The following is a 15,800-nucleotide window of genomic DNA, read 5'->3' as shown; positions in this document are numbered from 1 at the left end:
ATAAATCCCATAGATCCTAGAGCTTGAGGTGTGTAATTATATAGGATCGAAAGTTTATATCCTTTTCGTCTTCGTCTCAGGAAAGGCTTGAAAATTTTTCTTTAGTTTTACAGTCAAGTTATGAAAATACAAATACGTCGTTTGCTTAGGTACAACATTCGAACGAATAATTTTATGAGTCGAAAGAAATAAAAAATGGACATATAATGTCCATTACAATAGGAGTATTGAATGAGGAATTGCATTCCATTTCTCTCTTGTTACTAAAGTGTTGAGATCAAACTAAATTAAAAGAAAACACAATTTTTTTCAGTCGATAGTAAGAAAAAATTGTGGGGGGATGGCTGTATTGAAGTTCTCGCTAAACACTTCTTATTAAAATTCAACGGCTCTTGTGTTTGAGCGGTATTTCTTAAAGAATTATGACAAAGAGTCAAATTTTAGCGTAAAGAGAGAGGGCTGACGAAGGGGCAGCATCTCTCTCCCACATATATGGATTAATGTCTGCTAGCTTTAAGTTTTATTGCTGTTCCTTGCTATCAGTTGAAAAAAACAGCTTGTTTTTAAGTGTATATTTCATTTAAGTTTTTGTTGATGATGGCTGATGCAAGTTCATTATATTTGTGCTTTTTATGATGATCACCTATGTAAATTTATTATATTTGTGCTCTTTTTGTGTTCATGGCCTTTTCTTTGGGTTTTAATACACTTATCTATCTATCTATAATGTAAAACTGCTCTAAAAAAATGGAATTTTGACAACATGTATGCGCGAAAAGGATCTGCTACTTGTTGATAGTGCACTGGTAGTTAGCGAGAATAGGAGCTTTGCCCTCTCGCATATGGCTACTCTATGGTTTTTAATGTTGAGAAGGCTTGATGTACTCAATTTTATGCACTCATAAAGATGTTCACCACCACAAGGATTTATAAATAATTTCTTAGACCACACTGCTTTTCCATTAAAAACAAAAAAAATTTTTTTTTAAACACGAATAAAGGATTTATAGTAATAAGAATGAAAAAGAGATTCACCCTCGTCAGATCAGAGGCTGTCTTCATCTTCATTCGCAAGCCATGGAAAATGCATACTATGTTTTTAATCTGGAATGTCTCGTTTCACTTAAGCTAGGGACTCGACTGGGAGGAAGAATATATACCCAAGGAGTTAATTTTGAATAAATATCAGAATCAAATGTCAAATATAAATATTTGCATTTTTCCCAATATAACCTCTCTTTCTATATACTTTTTCCTAAACCTTTCTTCTCAAAAATTTTGTCAAGACATATAGACGTAGGCTACATCTGTTTAGTGTAATTATTGTTAAGATTTTTCATTTTATTATAGTATTAACAGAAATAATAATCAAAGTTCTATTTCCATAAAATAGAAAAATAGTTAAATGAAACGCGGGGTGAATGCAACAGGTGTCAATTTTAAAATGCGCAAAGGAAAGTCAAAATATATTCTTGAGCAGGATTTGCGTTTTTTTTTCTACACAATACTCCTCTCTCTTCATTCGCTCTTCTAGGCCTTTTTCATCAAAGATTTCGTTGAATATCTATAGACTTCGATGAAAAACGCATCTGTTTTATTTATTTATTATTAAAATTCTTGCATTTATTACTATTTCTGGTCTTATTGACTAAAATGTATCTCTATAATCTAAATTTATACAACTTAATTGTTATGCGGTGCGTTAACTTCTGTTTTCTTTCATAAGTCCCGTCTGGACAGTGGCAAATGAAGTGACAGAAGGGCCTAACAACCATTCAGAGCACCAAATTCCCGGTATTTTCTGAAGCGACAAGAAGAAAAATGAAAAACAACTGTAGACTGTACCTCGTAATGAACAGCGTTAATTATGAGATTTTTTTTCTAGCCTTTTATCCTGACTTTTCTAAGGAAGATCAAAATTATACATGGACCACCTGAATAAATATTATTTTATTAGAACATTTGTCCCTATAAATGAGATTTCCAGAAGTCAATTTGACCAAGTCAACTTAATTCTTTTTCACTTTTACCGCACTTAATCAACTTTAAATTTTTGCATTTTTTAAATTGTTTGCTCAGAATGAGTAATACTAAATTAAATGCCTATAATAATGCTTTAGCAATGACAAACAAATTTAATCACTTAAGAGTATTCTTCATACTCAGGCGTAAATCAAAAAAACAAAAAATCAAAAAACAAAATCTTGCTTTCTAAACAAGATCAGTAGTGAATTCAAATCAGGATAACTAGGAATCAAAAGCAAAACCAGTAGCTAATCTTCTTCTTTAAACTGTTCACCATCCTGTTCTAATAAACTTGGTCAAATTAGCCTATGAATGGTTGGACAAAGGTAATTAAGGATGAAGAAATTTTAGCTATCTGATAGTTTTAATATTAGTTTAATATTATTTATGATATTTTTAATTTAAACGAAAAGCTAGATTAGCTCAAAAAATAAGATTTTAGTTCTAGTCAGCAGTTAGATAAGGGTGCCATACAGACACATTCCATTATACCTCCAAATTTTACCCGTGGCTCTGGTTTTATCATAGGAATTCTAACAACATGTAATGTTAGACACATATGCGCCCATTAATTCTATTTAAGAGTTCACCCACTCATTTCGGCTTCCCTCGGTAGGCCTTTGCATATATATTGTGTTCGCAAATCAAACTTACGCTATTCAGTACTCTGGTTTTCAATTAATCTAAATTAAAAAGCAATAATAATAATAATAAATGTTAAAATAAAAAGGCATAAGAAAAATATGCTTTGAACAGAAAAACGAACTGAGAATCGGCCGCATAGGAGTGTATTTCGGTGCAGCATGGTTTACGAATTTATAAAATAAAGAAGAAAAACAGGTAAGCTGTAGGAAAATTATGTGCAAATGTGAGTAAATAGTAAAAAGCTTGATACTAGTCCTGCTTCTCTGCACCTATGCCTGTTAATATAATTTTTTCACTTATAATAAAAATCATCTCTGAAATTTCAGCTGGCTGTATCAACATGTGTGGAATGACCTTCGAGCAGTATAACACCAGGTTGCTCGTGGTGCAGTCGATTTTAAAAAATACGGGTTCACGGAGCTTCCCCATCTGTTTCGGATGAATTGATTTTCAGTTAGAATAGCATATTCTGTTTTCCCATTTGCTTTCAATATTTACAATACTAGTTCTGTGTCTTTTAGTATTTTTGATTCCTGGTATTTTGTATGCAAAAATGAATGATGGAAATCATTTATCTCTACGTAGGTCATTCGGGAGTTCAATGAAAATATCCGGGAACTGCACAAAATAGCCACACCATATTTAGGGACCAGAGGACATAAGCCCTGTAAACATGAAAGACCGTCCTTTGACATACAACTCTTTTTGTAGACCTTCAGTATCGGCCACTATATCTTACAGGTATCAAAACTCACTAATTGTCACATAAAAATAGGGGGAAAGGATCAATGATTATAACAAAAATCCTAAGAAAATCCACATTTAAATCATAAAAAAAATTATAAGATGGCCAAACAAAGTTTTCCGGTTTAGCTATAAAGCCTGTGCGATATGAAAAATGCCCGAAAAATATATTTAGAGCATTATATTAGTATTTAGGGGAAATTATCAATAATGACTAGACGTTATAATTGTGGTCATTCATCAAGGACCACACAAAAAGCAATTCATTCCCGAAGAGTATGAGAAGGTGTCATAAAAAGGGATTTAAAGACTGTTGGGGCTCTATGAGACTGAGTAAAGATTGAAGCTTAGATAGCTTTGGAGCAGAGGAGGGGTGCACGCAGCTATGTTGACTCAAGAGGCTTGATTCTGCAATGAATTGTAAATAGTAGTAGTATTATAGCAAATGCTCAGCTTAGTTTTGATCCATAGAACAAACAATATAAAGTCGAACTAACACAGCCAAAAAAAAGTATAAACAGTTGACCAAATAATATATTAAAAAAACAAAACAAAAAAAAACATTATTAAACTGATCTTCGTTATTTAAATTTGCAGCGTTCCATTAATCGGGACATTCAGAATAGTCGAGACTGAAAGAAAAACACCAAAATTAGAGGTGCTAAATTTCAAAGTAAAAAAAAAAAAACAACAAAAAACCGGAAGTTACTGCCAATGATTAAACTACAAAACAAGCTCCAATCTTTTTCATTTAACCTATTTTGCATATGACGTTCTAAATTTATCAAACATTCGAGGACAGTATTTTTCTTTTATATTTAATTTTACAACTAATACAATATTGTTATGGAATTAACACAATTTTTGATTTCTTAAGCATTTTAGTTTAAAATTGAAAAACAATTTATAATACCTTCTAATTCAAAATAGTGTTATTTTATGTTTTAACAATGTTGTATTTTTTACTTTTCAAACTAAAATATATTTTCTGTTAAAAAATTTCTTTTTTTCTATTGAGACTCTTCTTTTTTCTCGTAAAATAAAAAAAATTACCAAAAGACTTGGCAAACTAAAAACAAACAGATCGTTGAGAATTGAAAGGGGCTCTTATAGAACCAAACAACACAGCAAAGATATTAAATAAAATACATATATACCTGATATAATTTTTGTAGGGTACTATTACATATATATATATATATATATATATATATATATATATATATATATATATATATATATATATATATATATATATATATATATATATATATATACACATATATATATATATATACATATATATACATATATATATTATATATATAATATTATTTTCTTTTTTTTCAAATATACATAAATATAACTACAGCAGTTTGCATCAAATACATTGGGTTTGGATGTTTTGAGATTGTGTCAAACTTTGTATGGTACTTTTCTCCTATCCTAAGGTATTTTCAACGTAAAAAAACGAAACAATTTTGATATAGTTAGATAGCTGAGACTCAGTTTTATCCATCTTTTGAATTACATTTTGGAATTTGCTTTGAGAAAATTTGCTTTTTAGATTGAAAAAAACTTGAAAGCATGCAAAAGTAAGTAAATTTTCCCATTTTTTATGCAAGTTTAAACCACTAAGAAAAATTCAAAGCAGGATTATAGTTCTGGCTCAATGAATAGATAGATCTGAGAATAATAAACCCAATGACGAAAGTATCTTTTCCTCTAGGTAAAAGTTACAGCTGTATGCTTGTGGAAAAATTGCATATTTCACAGAGGATATACGCCTTACTAAAAACAAAACTAAAAAACATTACGGTCATCTTTTTTGGACAAAAAGGAATGGGAGTGAACAAACAATATCCATAAATACAACATATGGCATCAAAACATAGACTTTGGGTGTCTTAAAAAAAAATTAAACAAACATATTGAAAATGAAAACATATAAAAAAAAACTTCTCATTTTATCATTTTGGACCAAAGGCATGGGGAGAGAAACCTGGGGAGAAAAATTTGGATTTCTTTAAAATCAACCTTGTGATTGACGCTGAACAAGAATAAACATCCTTTTTATGCTGATAACAAAAAAATTTGATTTATTTGACCTGGCCGTACTGCTGCCACTCGAAATTGAACCATATCCCAAAATTTACGCAAAAAATTAAGGTTTGAAATCAGTTTAGCTAATCAATAAAATCAGCACAGCAAGGCTACAAAATACTTTAAAGGTACAAATGGAATATGCAAGTAAATAATCACTTTTGTATCCAAATTCCAAATTATATAAACAATAAGCAAGTATTAACAATTACATGTACAGTATTCAACGGCCTTTGATATTCACTAAAAATAAAATACATGTACTTAATATACTTTTTGAGGAAAATGCTCAATATAGCCCTGCCTTGTCAGTAGTGACAGAAGACATAACGAACAGTTTTTTTTTTTTTTTTTTTTTTTTTTTTTTTTTTTTTTTTTTTTTAATGAGCATGAATGAACTTCGGAATTTGTTTTCATTCAGGTTAATCAAAGAAATTAGTTCTGTCTGACACATGGGCTAGAGTGTTCATGGACGTGCAAGAAAATATTACTAATTATATCATACATGTTATATACTACTAGTTACATATTACTAGTACTAGTAACCTACATGTTACAGATTACTAGTTAAATATTATTAGTTAATATTGCAAGAAAATATTACTGTTAAAAAAATTACATTTTCAACAGATATAAAAAGTGGCAAGACTGCAAATAGACTGAGATAGGAAAATACAACCCAACCATAGTAATAATACAGCTTACCCCTTCGTGGATAGCGAGAATACCGTCATCTTCATAAGCTAAAATTTCAATATATGCTCTTCCGTCACCACCTACTGTTATCTGTTTAACACAGCTGTCAGGGTTGCCACTTATAATGTCGCAATAGGTTCCGGCAGGAAGACAGGTCTAAAAAAATATTTCAAACGGAGTAAAATGGGAAAATTAAATAACGGCAACTGTCAGAGGGTGAAGAAATATGCAAAACTTTTAGCACTAAAACCGGGCAAATTTTTGCTTTTGAATCTTTACGTAGCTCAAATAACAATTTACGCTACCAAATGGTGGATACGTAAGAAGTAAGATTTTCCAACTCATTCAGTTTATGGAATCATGATTACAGTAATAGAGGAAGTCAACAAGAGCTTTAGCGCAAACGTTATGCACCCGGTTGGAACCCAAACTGAATAAAAATATTGGGTACCGTGTGATATCCTTTTAAGTCGTATAAAAAGTTCCTTCAATCAGCCTTTAATAATGTTGCCTTATGCACGAGCTGCACCATGAGTCACACTTGTTGACAATGCTCATCTGTAGAAATTAGGAATAGCCTATATAATTAGTGCTGTAGTCGTGGGTAATTTTTATTTATCCGAAAATGTGTGGATAATGTGACCCAGGTTTTAGTCTTTGACAAACGGCGGAAAAATTCAATTCTAAAAAGTGTGATAGGTACCAAAAGTTATAGCAAAGACGACAGGCAATAAGATACCAAAGCGGCAACGTCTCATTACTAATAAAAAACGACTAGCAATCAAGTGATAGCTTTCAGAAAGCTTTTGCCAATGTTATATAAAAATAAGTGCTTATATAAATGAGAGCTGTATAAATGTACTTTGCTAATTACAACAACTTTACTTTAAAAGCTGTAAAAACAAAATTACAAATTGATGCAGCACGTTTTGGGAAAACACTGAGAACTCAAAAACTAAATATGTTTCTCTAGAATTATTTTTCCAAGTTTTTTGGGATGGCTTGTGGCAACAGAGACATGAAATACGTATTAGCGCTGCAAAATTTAATTGTAAATATTCGTAAAATGTTATTTCTAATTCGACAGGTAATAAAGGTTAGTAAAACATCCTTAGTTAGCAATGTTTTCAATTTACTTTTTCTATTTTTTTTTTTTTTACGAGAATACATAGTTTCTTATTATTACTATTTTAAACCAAACACGACGCTAGATGGAAAATAGTGATTTTTTTTATATATAAGAAATTTGACTCGATCTTGCCATCTTATTCGATATAATCTTCGTTTATTGGTTATAAGCTCTTTTAAGGGTTACCACAGTAATTTACTAATATGCCACTGACTGTTCCATACCTTATAAACCGATGCTGTCTTCAGAGAATTCTCGTCTGCTGTATTATCTAGCTATACATAGAGTAAGTAATTTCCGAGCCTAGGGGTATCTCATCAAGTAATATAAAGAGAGGCAAATCTTAGCATTAATTAATTTAATTAATTAATTAGCATTAATTCCCCATGTGATGATTGATTAAAAACGGGTTATAACTTGTAAAATTAACGATTAGTACAATTTTTAATTAAAAATAGGGGATAATCTAGGTGAAAATTTCTTTTGATATTGCAAAATATTTCGGTAACCTTCATTAGGGCAGGTTGAAAAGACTCGAAGCTTGATAGTCTGCTTGAGGTTGTTCGGAGTTTTCTGAAAAATCGCAAGTTCAAAGTAGTTTTTGAAGAGTTGGCTTTCAGTGAGTGTCTATTAGAGGTTGTGATTTCTCTAGGTAGTACCACCGAGCCCATTGTTTTCCTTGTGGATGTCAAAGACATAGATGACAATCTCATTAACTCTCTAAAACGTTCTGCTGACGATACGACAACCTATGCAGCTGCCCATAATCACAACGATACATTACAAATTTTCCTATTCAATTCAATTCAATTCAAACTTTTTATTTCCTCCGAATACGAAGAGTAAAAAAAAGAAATAAATAAAAATAATAACCGCTAATCAACAGGCCATAAAATTATCTTAAACTATATAACAACAAATACGCAAAGGCCTTCAATCAAAATTAACACACAAATTAACACTTCATTCAATAGATAATAAATTAACACTTCACAAATTAACACTTCATTCAAAAATTAAATCAAATAAAATAAATTAAGCATCGTGCGCAGCTCTATATAAATTATGAGAAAAAAAATTTAATTCGGATAAAAAATTCTCGTGATTTTTCTCCAAAACAACCACAGGTTTTTTTATTTTATATGTATTCTTTAAAAAAGTGCTGGATTTAGTGTTAGAAAAGCAGAAAAGGATATTAGAAAAATTAAAAAATTGGGTTTTTTCATTCTCAATATTAATCTTTATAAAAAACAGGAGAATCTATGAAAAAACTAAAAAATGAGGCAAAGCGACTGTATTATATACCTGAGCCAGGGATTTCAGAGAAAGAAGATCGCGAAGACAAATTACTACCCCGAAACTAGACGCTATTCTACTTTTAACTGCTTTAGAAATAGAAGCACGGCATAGAGCTAAAGTTGGTCCATAAGGCACACCAAGATATAAAAAAGATTCCAAAGGTTTTAAAATACTATCATAAATACGGACAGAAATTTTTGAATTAACGAGATCATTAGCCTTAGGACCAAGAATTAAAAACTGACACTTTTCAGGGTGAAAACGAAGTCCATGCTCACTAAAAACCTTTGCTAAAAAATCTACATTTTGTTGAAGTGACTGAAGCGATCGACTCAAAAGGAGTAAATCATCTGCGTAAGCAATCCACGACAGAACATAACCTTTACCATAAATAAAAGTCAACTTAATTTGATCAAACAGCCCCGAAACAGTAATATTGAAAATCAAAGGAGAAATAATGCTTCCTTGTCTCAGCCCCCTACATAACTTAACATTATAATCACTAAACTGATTCTTCCACTTAATACAAATACAAGAGGAGCCATACCACTTTTTTAAAACCAAAACTACTGGTAGTTGGACATTATTCTTCAGAAGCGCAGTCATAGCCCAAGAATGGATAATTGAATCATACGCCACCGCAAAATCTAACGCAAGTGTATAAACTCTATCCCCTTGCTTACAAAAGGATATTATTCTTGAAAGGAGGGTATGAGCAACATCCATGCTTAGATCCTTACGGAACCCAGTTTGATTCAGGCCTTGGTTACAAGACTCCAAATACTTTAATAAAACTAACTCAAAAACTTTGCTAATCTGGCACGAAACAGTAATTGGCCTGTAATCAGAACATCGATTCGTATTCCCTCCTTTTTTTGAAAGGGGTGAAGTGGTGGCACGAGAAAAGCTAGTTGGAAGAACTCCAGAAGAAAGAATAGTAGTAAAAAGAGTAGCGAGGAGAAAGACTGCTTTGGGGGATGCCCATTTTATATGGTTTGAATGTATACCATCATGACCAAAAGAATGCTTACTTTTTAGAGCTTTAATTGCTGCCGTTACATCTTCAACAGAAACAGATATTTTACTATTTGGGCGGGGCTTTGAAATTTCTTCCAATAATACAGAGTCAAGCCGTGATTCAACTGCCGCATCACTGGGTGAAAAAACTTGATTATAATGAGTTAGCCAATCATCTAGTTTCAGAGAACTATTAGAATCTGGTGAACAATTTTTATTACGACGTCTAGAATTAACCAAACTCCAAAGCTCATTCTTATCACCAGTAATCCTTGAATCAATTTCATCTTTTATAATTTCATTATGCAAATGCAACTCAGCCCGAAAAACGCGTTTAGTTAATTTCATACCATCATAAAATGGTCCAGATCGCGGTTTTCCCGCGCAATTCCAAAAGTAACAAGCTTGAGATGTATTCTTTTGGCTTTGCTTTAAAATCGGGTTAAGGTTCCAACCTAAAACACGAGATCCACGACGGAAAGAATCAGTTCTAAATGCTTTATTAGCCCCGACTTTTAAACTATGAACAATTTCAAGGTAAAATAGATCTATATCAATTTGATCAACATCCTTAGAATAATTTACAATTATTTTAGCTAAAATAGCATCTGATTCTTCATGATATTTGCACACTTTTTCCCGATCCCAGATCATTTTATTTACAATTTGACTAGAACGATGGATAATTTTAAAAGATGGAATTTGAATATTTAAATGAAAAGAAAGGTAAAAAAGGTCATTAGTAGGCATATCCAGCCCAACATGAACAGGCTGTGGTAATAACGCTGCATTTGAGACCAGCACATGGTCTAGATTAGAGCAAGAAACAGAATTATGGACATATGTAAAATCCGCATCTTTTGAAACTATAGTAAAAACCGAAAACAAAGATAAAAGAATGGAGGAGCGGACATCAGAGATAGCAATGTTGCAGTTAAAATCCCCGCAAATAAGCCACTGGAAATCTGATGGAACTTCCGCCACACATCGCGATAATTCTAAAAAAGCAAAATTGAAATCAAAATCCGAATCATTATTATGATAATTTGTCGTTAAATAGCAGTAGAAAACAATACTACCGGGGATTCAGACAGCAAAAAAATAACGATTGACGGAAAACACTCAAACTGAATTATTCTCGCAAATAAAAATGCAAACGGCTCCTGACGGGCGTCCACCTGTAGGTGTAGCTGGAGATAAAAAACACTTAAACTGCTGCGACAGGCTCGAAAGAAGACTAGTAGAGTGGTCCAGAAGATGATGCTCTTGTAGACACAAAATATCCAGATCGCGCAGCATAGACTGCAATACATGTTGTTTATCCCCAAAACCATTCAGATTCAGAGATATAGTCTTTGCACTAATCATTTTTTATTCTTTACAACTTTTTCGGTTAACTGTTTGCAGCGAAAGCTAAATCCAGTATGCTCATGAGATCCACAATGGAAGCAACAAGGTTCATTCTGGCAAGGGTTGTTCCTAGAATGAGAGTGTCCACTACCAAGGCACTTGAGACAACGTTCCACGCTAGAGCAGGCCGACAATATATGCTCTAGCGACCCGCATTTGTAGCACATTCGCGGTAAAAACCTATAATCAGTAAGCCGGAAATGTTTGTAGCCAATGTGAATCCCATAACGCAAATAATGAGACTTGGCCGTCACCGAACGGTAGTATACACGATATGATTTCAAAACACCGATGCGCTGTATCTCTTCGATACCATGGTTAGAAGCACACGCACTCTCTGGGTTGATCGGGAAGTCCACTCGTGATAATAAACTGACAGTTCTCGATTTGCGAACCTCAGTTTTACCGACCTTTTCATTCAAACAGGCTTTCAAGTTTTCGGCGTTTTTTCTTTTCGTATGAATGACCCATTTCGGTTGCTGGAATCCTGATTCCTTAGACAGTGAAATCCGCACTATACCATCAGCACCATCCAACGATTTCAGAAAAGATTCACGGTTTAAGGGATCATCACAATCTTGTGGTGGTGAATCTACTACAAGACCCACTGCTTCTGACTCGTTATTCAGAAGTGGCCAGGATTTATTATTGAGTTTTTCTTTATTTATACAGCTCAAAACCTCGCTCTGTACTCCGTCACAACACTCTTTCATCAAAGCAGGAGTCTCTACTACCTTACTTGTAACGTAATCAAGTTTATCAATTATTCGAACAAGATGCCAGTCCTAGCTTTGAATGGCACACCTATAGTGAACAGATTGATCCGTATCTATCGCAGGTATCACACCACTTACAGTCATGACAAATTTCACATTTGGCGAGCGAGGGATAGCTTCCTCAGACATAAGGATGTCTAAAATCTCCTGTGACAGGATTTGCTTAGCAGAGGGGCCGCGACTCGCAAGGAGTTTATGCGTGGGGTTTACTAGAGACGTTAGGAGGCTTCTAGCTTGAACAAGATGATCATAAGAATAGAATCCCTGCAATTGGATTTCTTAGAGATAGAGAAGTGGTCTGATGTCTGTATAGCGAACTTAAATGCACTCAGCACGAAGGAGCTCGTTCAAAGGTTCCTCCGTTCCTCCTATTCCTCCTTCCAAAGGCCTCAATTCAACATCCCGACCTATCTTAAAAGGTGAAACAATCAAGAAAGTTAACATTCGTCTTTTATAATCCATTTCTACTCAGACACCTCATAGGGCATGCATCTTGATCGGGTTCATTCCTCCTGCACGATAAAGCTGGGGGTGACTATTTATTCTGAGAAACTTTTACCAATCAGGTCAATTATCTCACTTTAAAGTCGTGCCTATAGCAAAGCAGGGGCTCCTTGCAGCGGTACTTTTGGCAAGCGCTCATAAAACCCTAATGACACCACTCTAGAGGATCCAAAATATGGCTTCAAGGGGAAGTTGTGGCACAGACCGGTTATCTTTATGATTTCTAAGTGAGAGGTTTGATGCGGTATCGATAGCTGTTTTCTATAAATACATCCGCTGCCCTCCTTCTGGTGAGCTATCTATACTTGCACCGTTAGTCGCCAGGCTAATACGGCAAACACGGTGCGGTCGGATAGCCTTCAAGAGGAGACAACCCACACCGGGCACTTGAAAAACAGATTTTTAAGACACTGCATTTCCGTTTGAAATGTCCTCTCGATGCATGTAATCCAGCTGATTCCTTTAAAAGGAAGTTGAACAGACATAACTCTAGAGCGAAAACCTAGGTAAAGGGTTTCCTGGTGGCACATCAGGTCACAAGTTTTTACTCGGTAGCTCTTTTCAAGGATTTGAAACAATCTATGTGTCCATAGCTATCTAATAACAAATCTTAATATTTTTTTAACAGGTAAAGATCAAAATAATAGCAGAACATAAACATTTCAAATGTCATACCTGAAGAGTTTGTTCCATATCGTAACCAGCATTATTGTCTAGTGGTTTTGGTTGTCTAGTGGCCTATCAGGTCACAAGTTTTTATTCAGTAACTCAATTTAAGGGTTTGAAGAAATTTATGTTTCTATAGTTTTCTAATAAAAAATTCTAACACTTTTTCACTTGTATTCTTCAAGTCCATAATTCAATTGGTTGAGAAATTTTTTTAGCCTTTTTTAGTAAGTAAAGGTAGAAATAATTGTGGAACATAAATACTTCAAGTGTCATACCTGAAGAGTTTGTTTCATATCGTAACTAGCATTATTTATAGCGACAAATCCTTTTCCCCCACGGCAAAATGCAATTTGGTTGCCACCATCATCCCACCAATCATTCATTGTAGTACCTAAAAAAATAGCACAAGTAATATTGCAAAACCCGTTCAGAACTTGTAGACAGCACTAGTTTGTTTAAGCTTAAATATAATTGAAATGACCGGTAAGTGATGCTATAGCCCTTAAATCACACAACATTCTTAGGTCGTCTTCTTCTCAGAAATTATATATAGTTTTTAAATACCACAGTTTTTTTATCTTTTACGCAATTAATTAAAAATAGATTTTAAAGTATTATAATATCACTGTTTCTGAAATCTCAGCATAGTAGTGAGGGGGGGGGGGAATACAAAGTAGAATCCACTTAAGTATCTGAGTTTTACAGAAAATATCTCTGCATAAGACAAAAAGTTTCAGAAAGGCGCGCAAAAGAGAACATACTTCGGAGCTCCCATGACAGTTTTCCGGAGAGACGTTTCTAGAAGTGGCCATGAGCAGAGGTCTGGTGTCGTCCCACTGTAGAACTGTAGCGTCTTCTTTTTTCAAACATGATACACATTTGATACCGCGCGTATCATCCCTGGCAATATACGTCACAACCTTAGTTCAGTGGCTAGTGATCGGACAAAAAAAAAGGTTTTTCCATAGGCTCCTCGTGTTGTGTACATCGGTATCGCGCGTGCGCGACGGCGAAGTTTGAATCTTGTGTGGTTTTAAATATGTTTCACTTTTTTTTAATGGAGAGTATAGCCTTTGTCGATACTGTATTATATTCTCCCTATTGTGGTGTCGTCCTTACATTAATATGTTCATAAATAGTTTATCAATAATATTTAATCACTTTATCAATAATTGACCAGTTTTGATAAACTGATGTATAATCTTTGCCTGTCTATTTTAGCTCACCCTTGGCTTGACATAAAGAGCCAGGGAAAACATAGCTTTTGTATCTAATTAATTTTGAAAAACGTCTTCCAGAGAATAAAATTTTTCAAAAATAAGTAGAGCCATATTAAAAACTAAAATGAACATAAACAGAGCCATATAATAATTAAAGCTTAAAAGAAATTACGAAGAATGAATAAACAAAATCCAAAACAAATATAATTTAAAATGAATAATCACACTAAATAAAAGGATAACAGATACTGCTATGGATGAATAAAAAACCCAAAAATTACAGAAATTAGGACGAATAAGAGTAGAACTACCACCCTTCTAACCCTTTCAAAGACCAGAGCATGATTTCCACTTTGCTAAAAACGATTTATATTTCAATCAGTGTGGTTTTTCTTCGCCATACGATCAACAACAAACATAACAACAAAATAATATCACCAGGCTAATCAAGGTCTGTGGATAAGAGATAATGCAAATACGAGTGTGACTACACCCCCCACCCACACACACACACACACACAGACGCACACACCCTACTATCCTCTAAATAGCATGTGTGTCATTTGCGTCCAAAACAATATGTATTTTTAACAACGTGGTTAATGTTTGCCAATACATAGACAACAAAAACAAAAAGAAAAAAAAAACATGAATCACGATAATACTCAAGATTAAGCTACAGGAAAGAACTCGCAAAAGTAGATTTATTGTAAAAATGTAACGATATTAGTTTCTAGAGCCTCAGCATTTTTTTTTACTTTCCAATATTATAATTATAAAAGAGAAACAGTTTAAATGTATTTTTTGGTACTTGTGCATTATATCTAACCCACCGCTATAGACTATACAAGGAAACCAGATAGGAAACCAGACAAACGGGTATTTGCTATATAAATTGATCACAATGCATGATTTCTCATTGCGTTTACTATATTCAAACTGTTTTTTTTTGGGTTTAGGGGGGAAGGTACCTAGATTAGGTTCGGTTACGTATTTAATATATGCTATGCTTTACCCCCCACCCCCTAGGTGCAAATACATAGCCCAAATTTGTTGCTAAACTATTATATTTTCATCCTATTTTATTTTATTTCATTAGCATTAACCAAACTTGACTTCTTTCGTGTATAGCAGTGGGTTAGATATAATGCACAAGTACCTATTTTTTAGTGAAGTGCAAATGACACTCTGGCCATCAGATGGTTTAATTGGCGGTAATTCTATTCTTATTTGTGGTAATTTCTGTTCGTTTTTAGTTCGACTTGATTATTCCTATTAGTATTTGTTAGTTTTAGTATTCATCTATTCATCCATAACAGTACATGTTATCTTTGTGTTTGTGTTTGATCTAATATGTCTCTTTACTTTTCGTTGAAATTTTTTTTTGGAAAACAGTCAAAAAAATTTATTTCTGTTTGATTTTAATTAGCATAGTTTTATTATTAGTTAATTGTAGGGACATTCACAAAGTTTTTTTTATTATCAGTTTTTCTGTTCAAGAATTAAGATGTTGGATTGCAATCAACAGTAGTTTTTTTTGTGACGATTATTTCTATAATATCG

The 15,800-nt window shown here is 33.3% G+C and overlaps 1 protein-coding gene across 1 annotated transcript in view; it reads right to left on the bottom strand.

Annotated features, from left to right (window-relative positions):
- Nucleotides 1-3,930: 3,930 nt before the first annotated feature.
- Nucleotides 3,931-15,800, bottom strand: part of LOC148944576 (alpha-amylase 4N-like) — a 63,743-nt gene continuing 51,873 nt past the window's right edge. Inside the window, exons 10-12 of the mRNA XM_089100661.1 lie at nucleotides 13,293-13,408; nucleotides 6,223-6,369; nucleotides 3,931-4,046 (exon numbers count right to left, since the gene is read on the bottom strand). Coding sequence (XP_088956787.1) covers nucleotides 4,032-4,046; nucleotides 6,223-6,369; nucleotides 13,293-13,408 — 278 coding nt within the window. The 3' untranslated portion in view covers nucleotides 3,931-4,031. The remainder of the gene's footprint in view (nucleotides 4,047-6,222; nucleotides 6,370-13,292; nucleotides 13,409-15,800) is intronic.

Source organism: Artemia sp. Qi Xiang Cuo, chromosome 14 (assembly GCF_049724085.1).
Source record: "Artemia sp. Qi Xiang Cuo chromosome 14, ASM4972408v1, whole genome shotgun sequence".
Classification (NCBI taxonomy): Eukaryota; Metazoa; Arthropoda; class Branchiopoda; order Anostraca; family Artemiidae; genus Artemia; species Artemia sp. Qi Xiang Cuo.
Note: the sequence above shows the minus strand (reverse complement) of the source record. Positions and strands in the feature narration are given on the sequence as shown.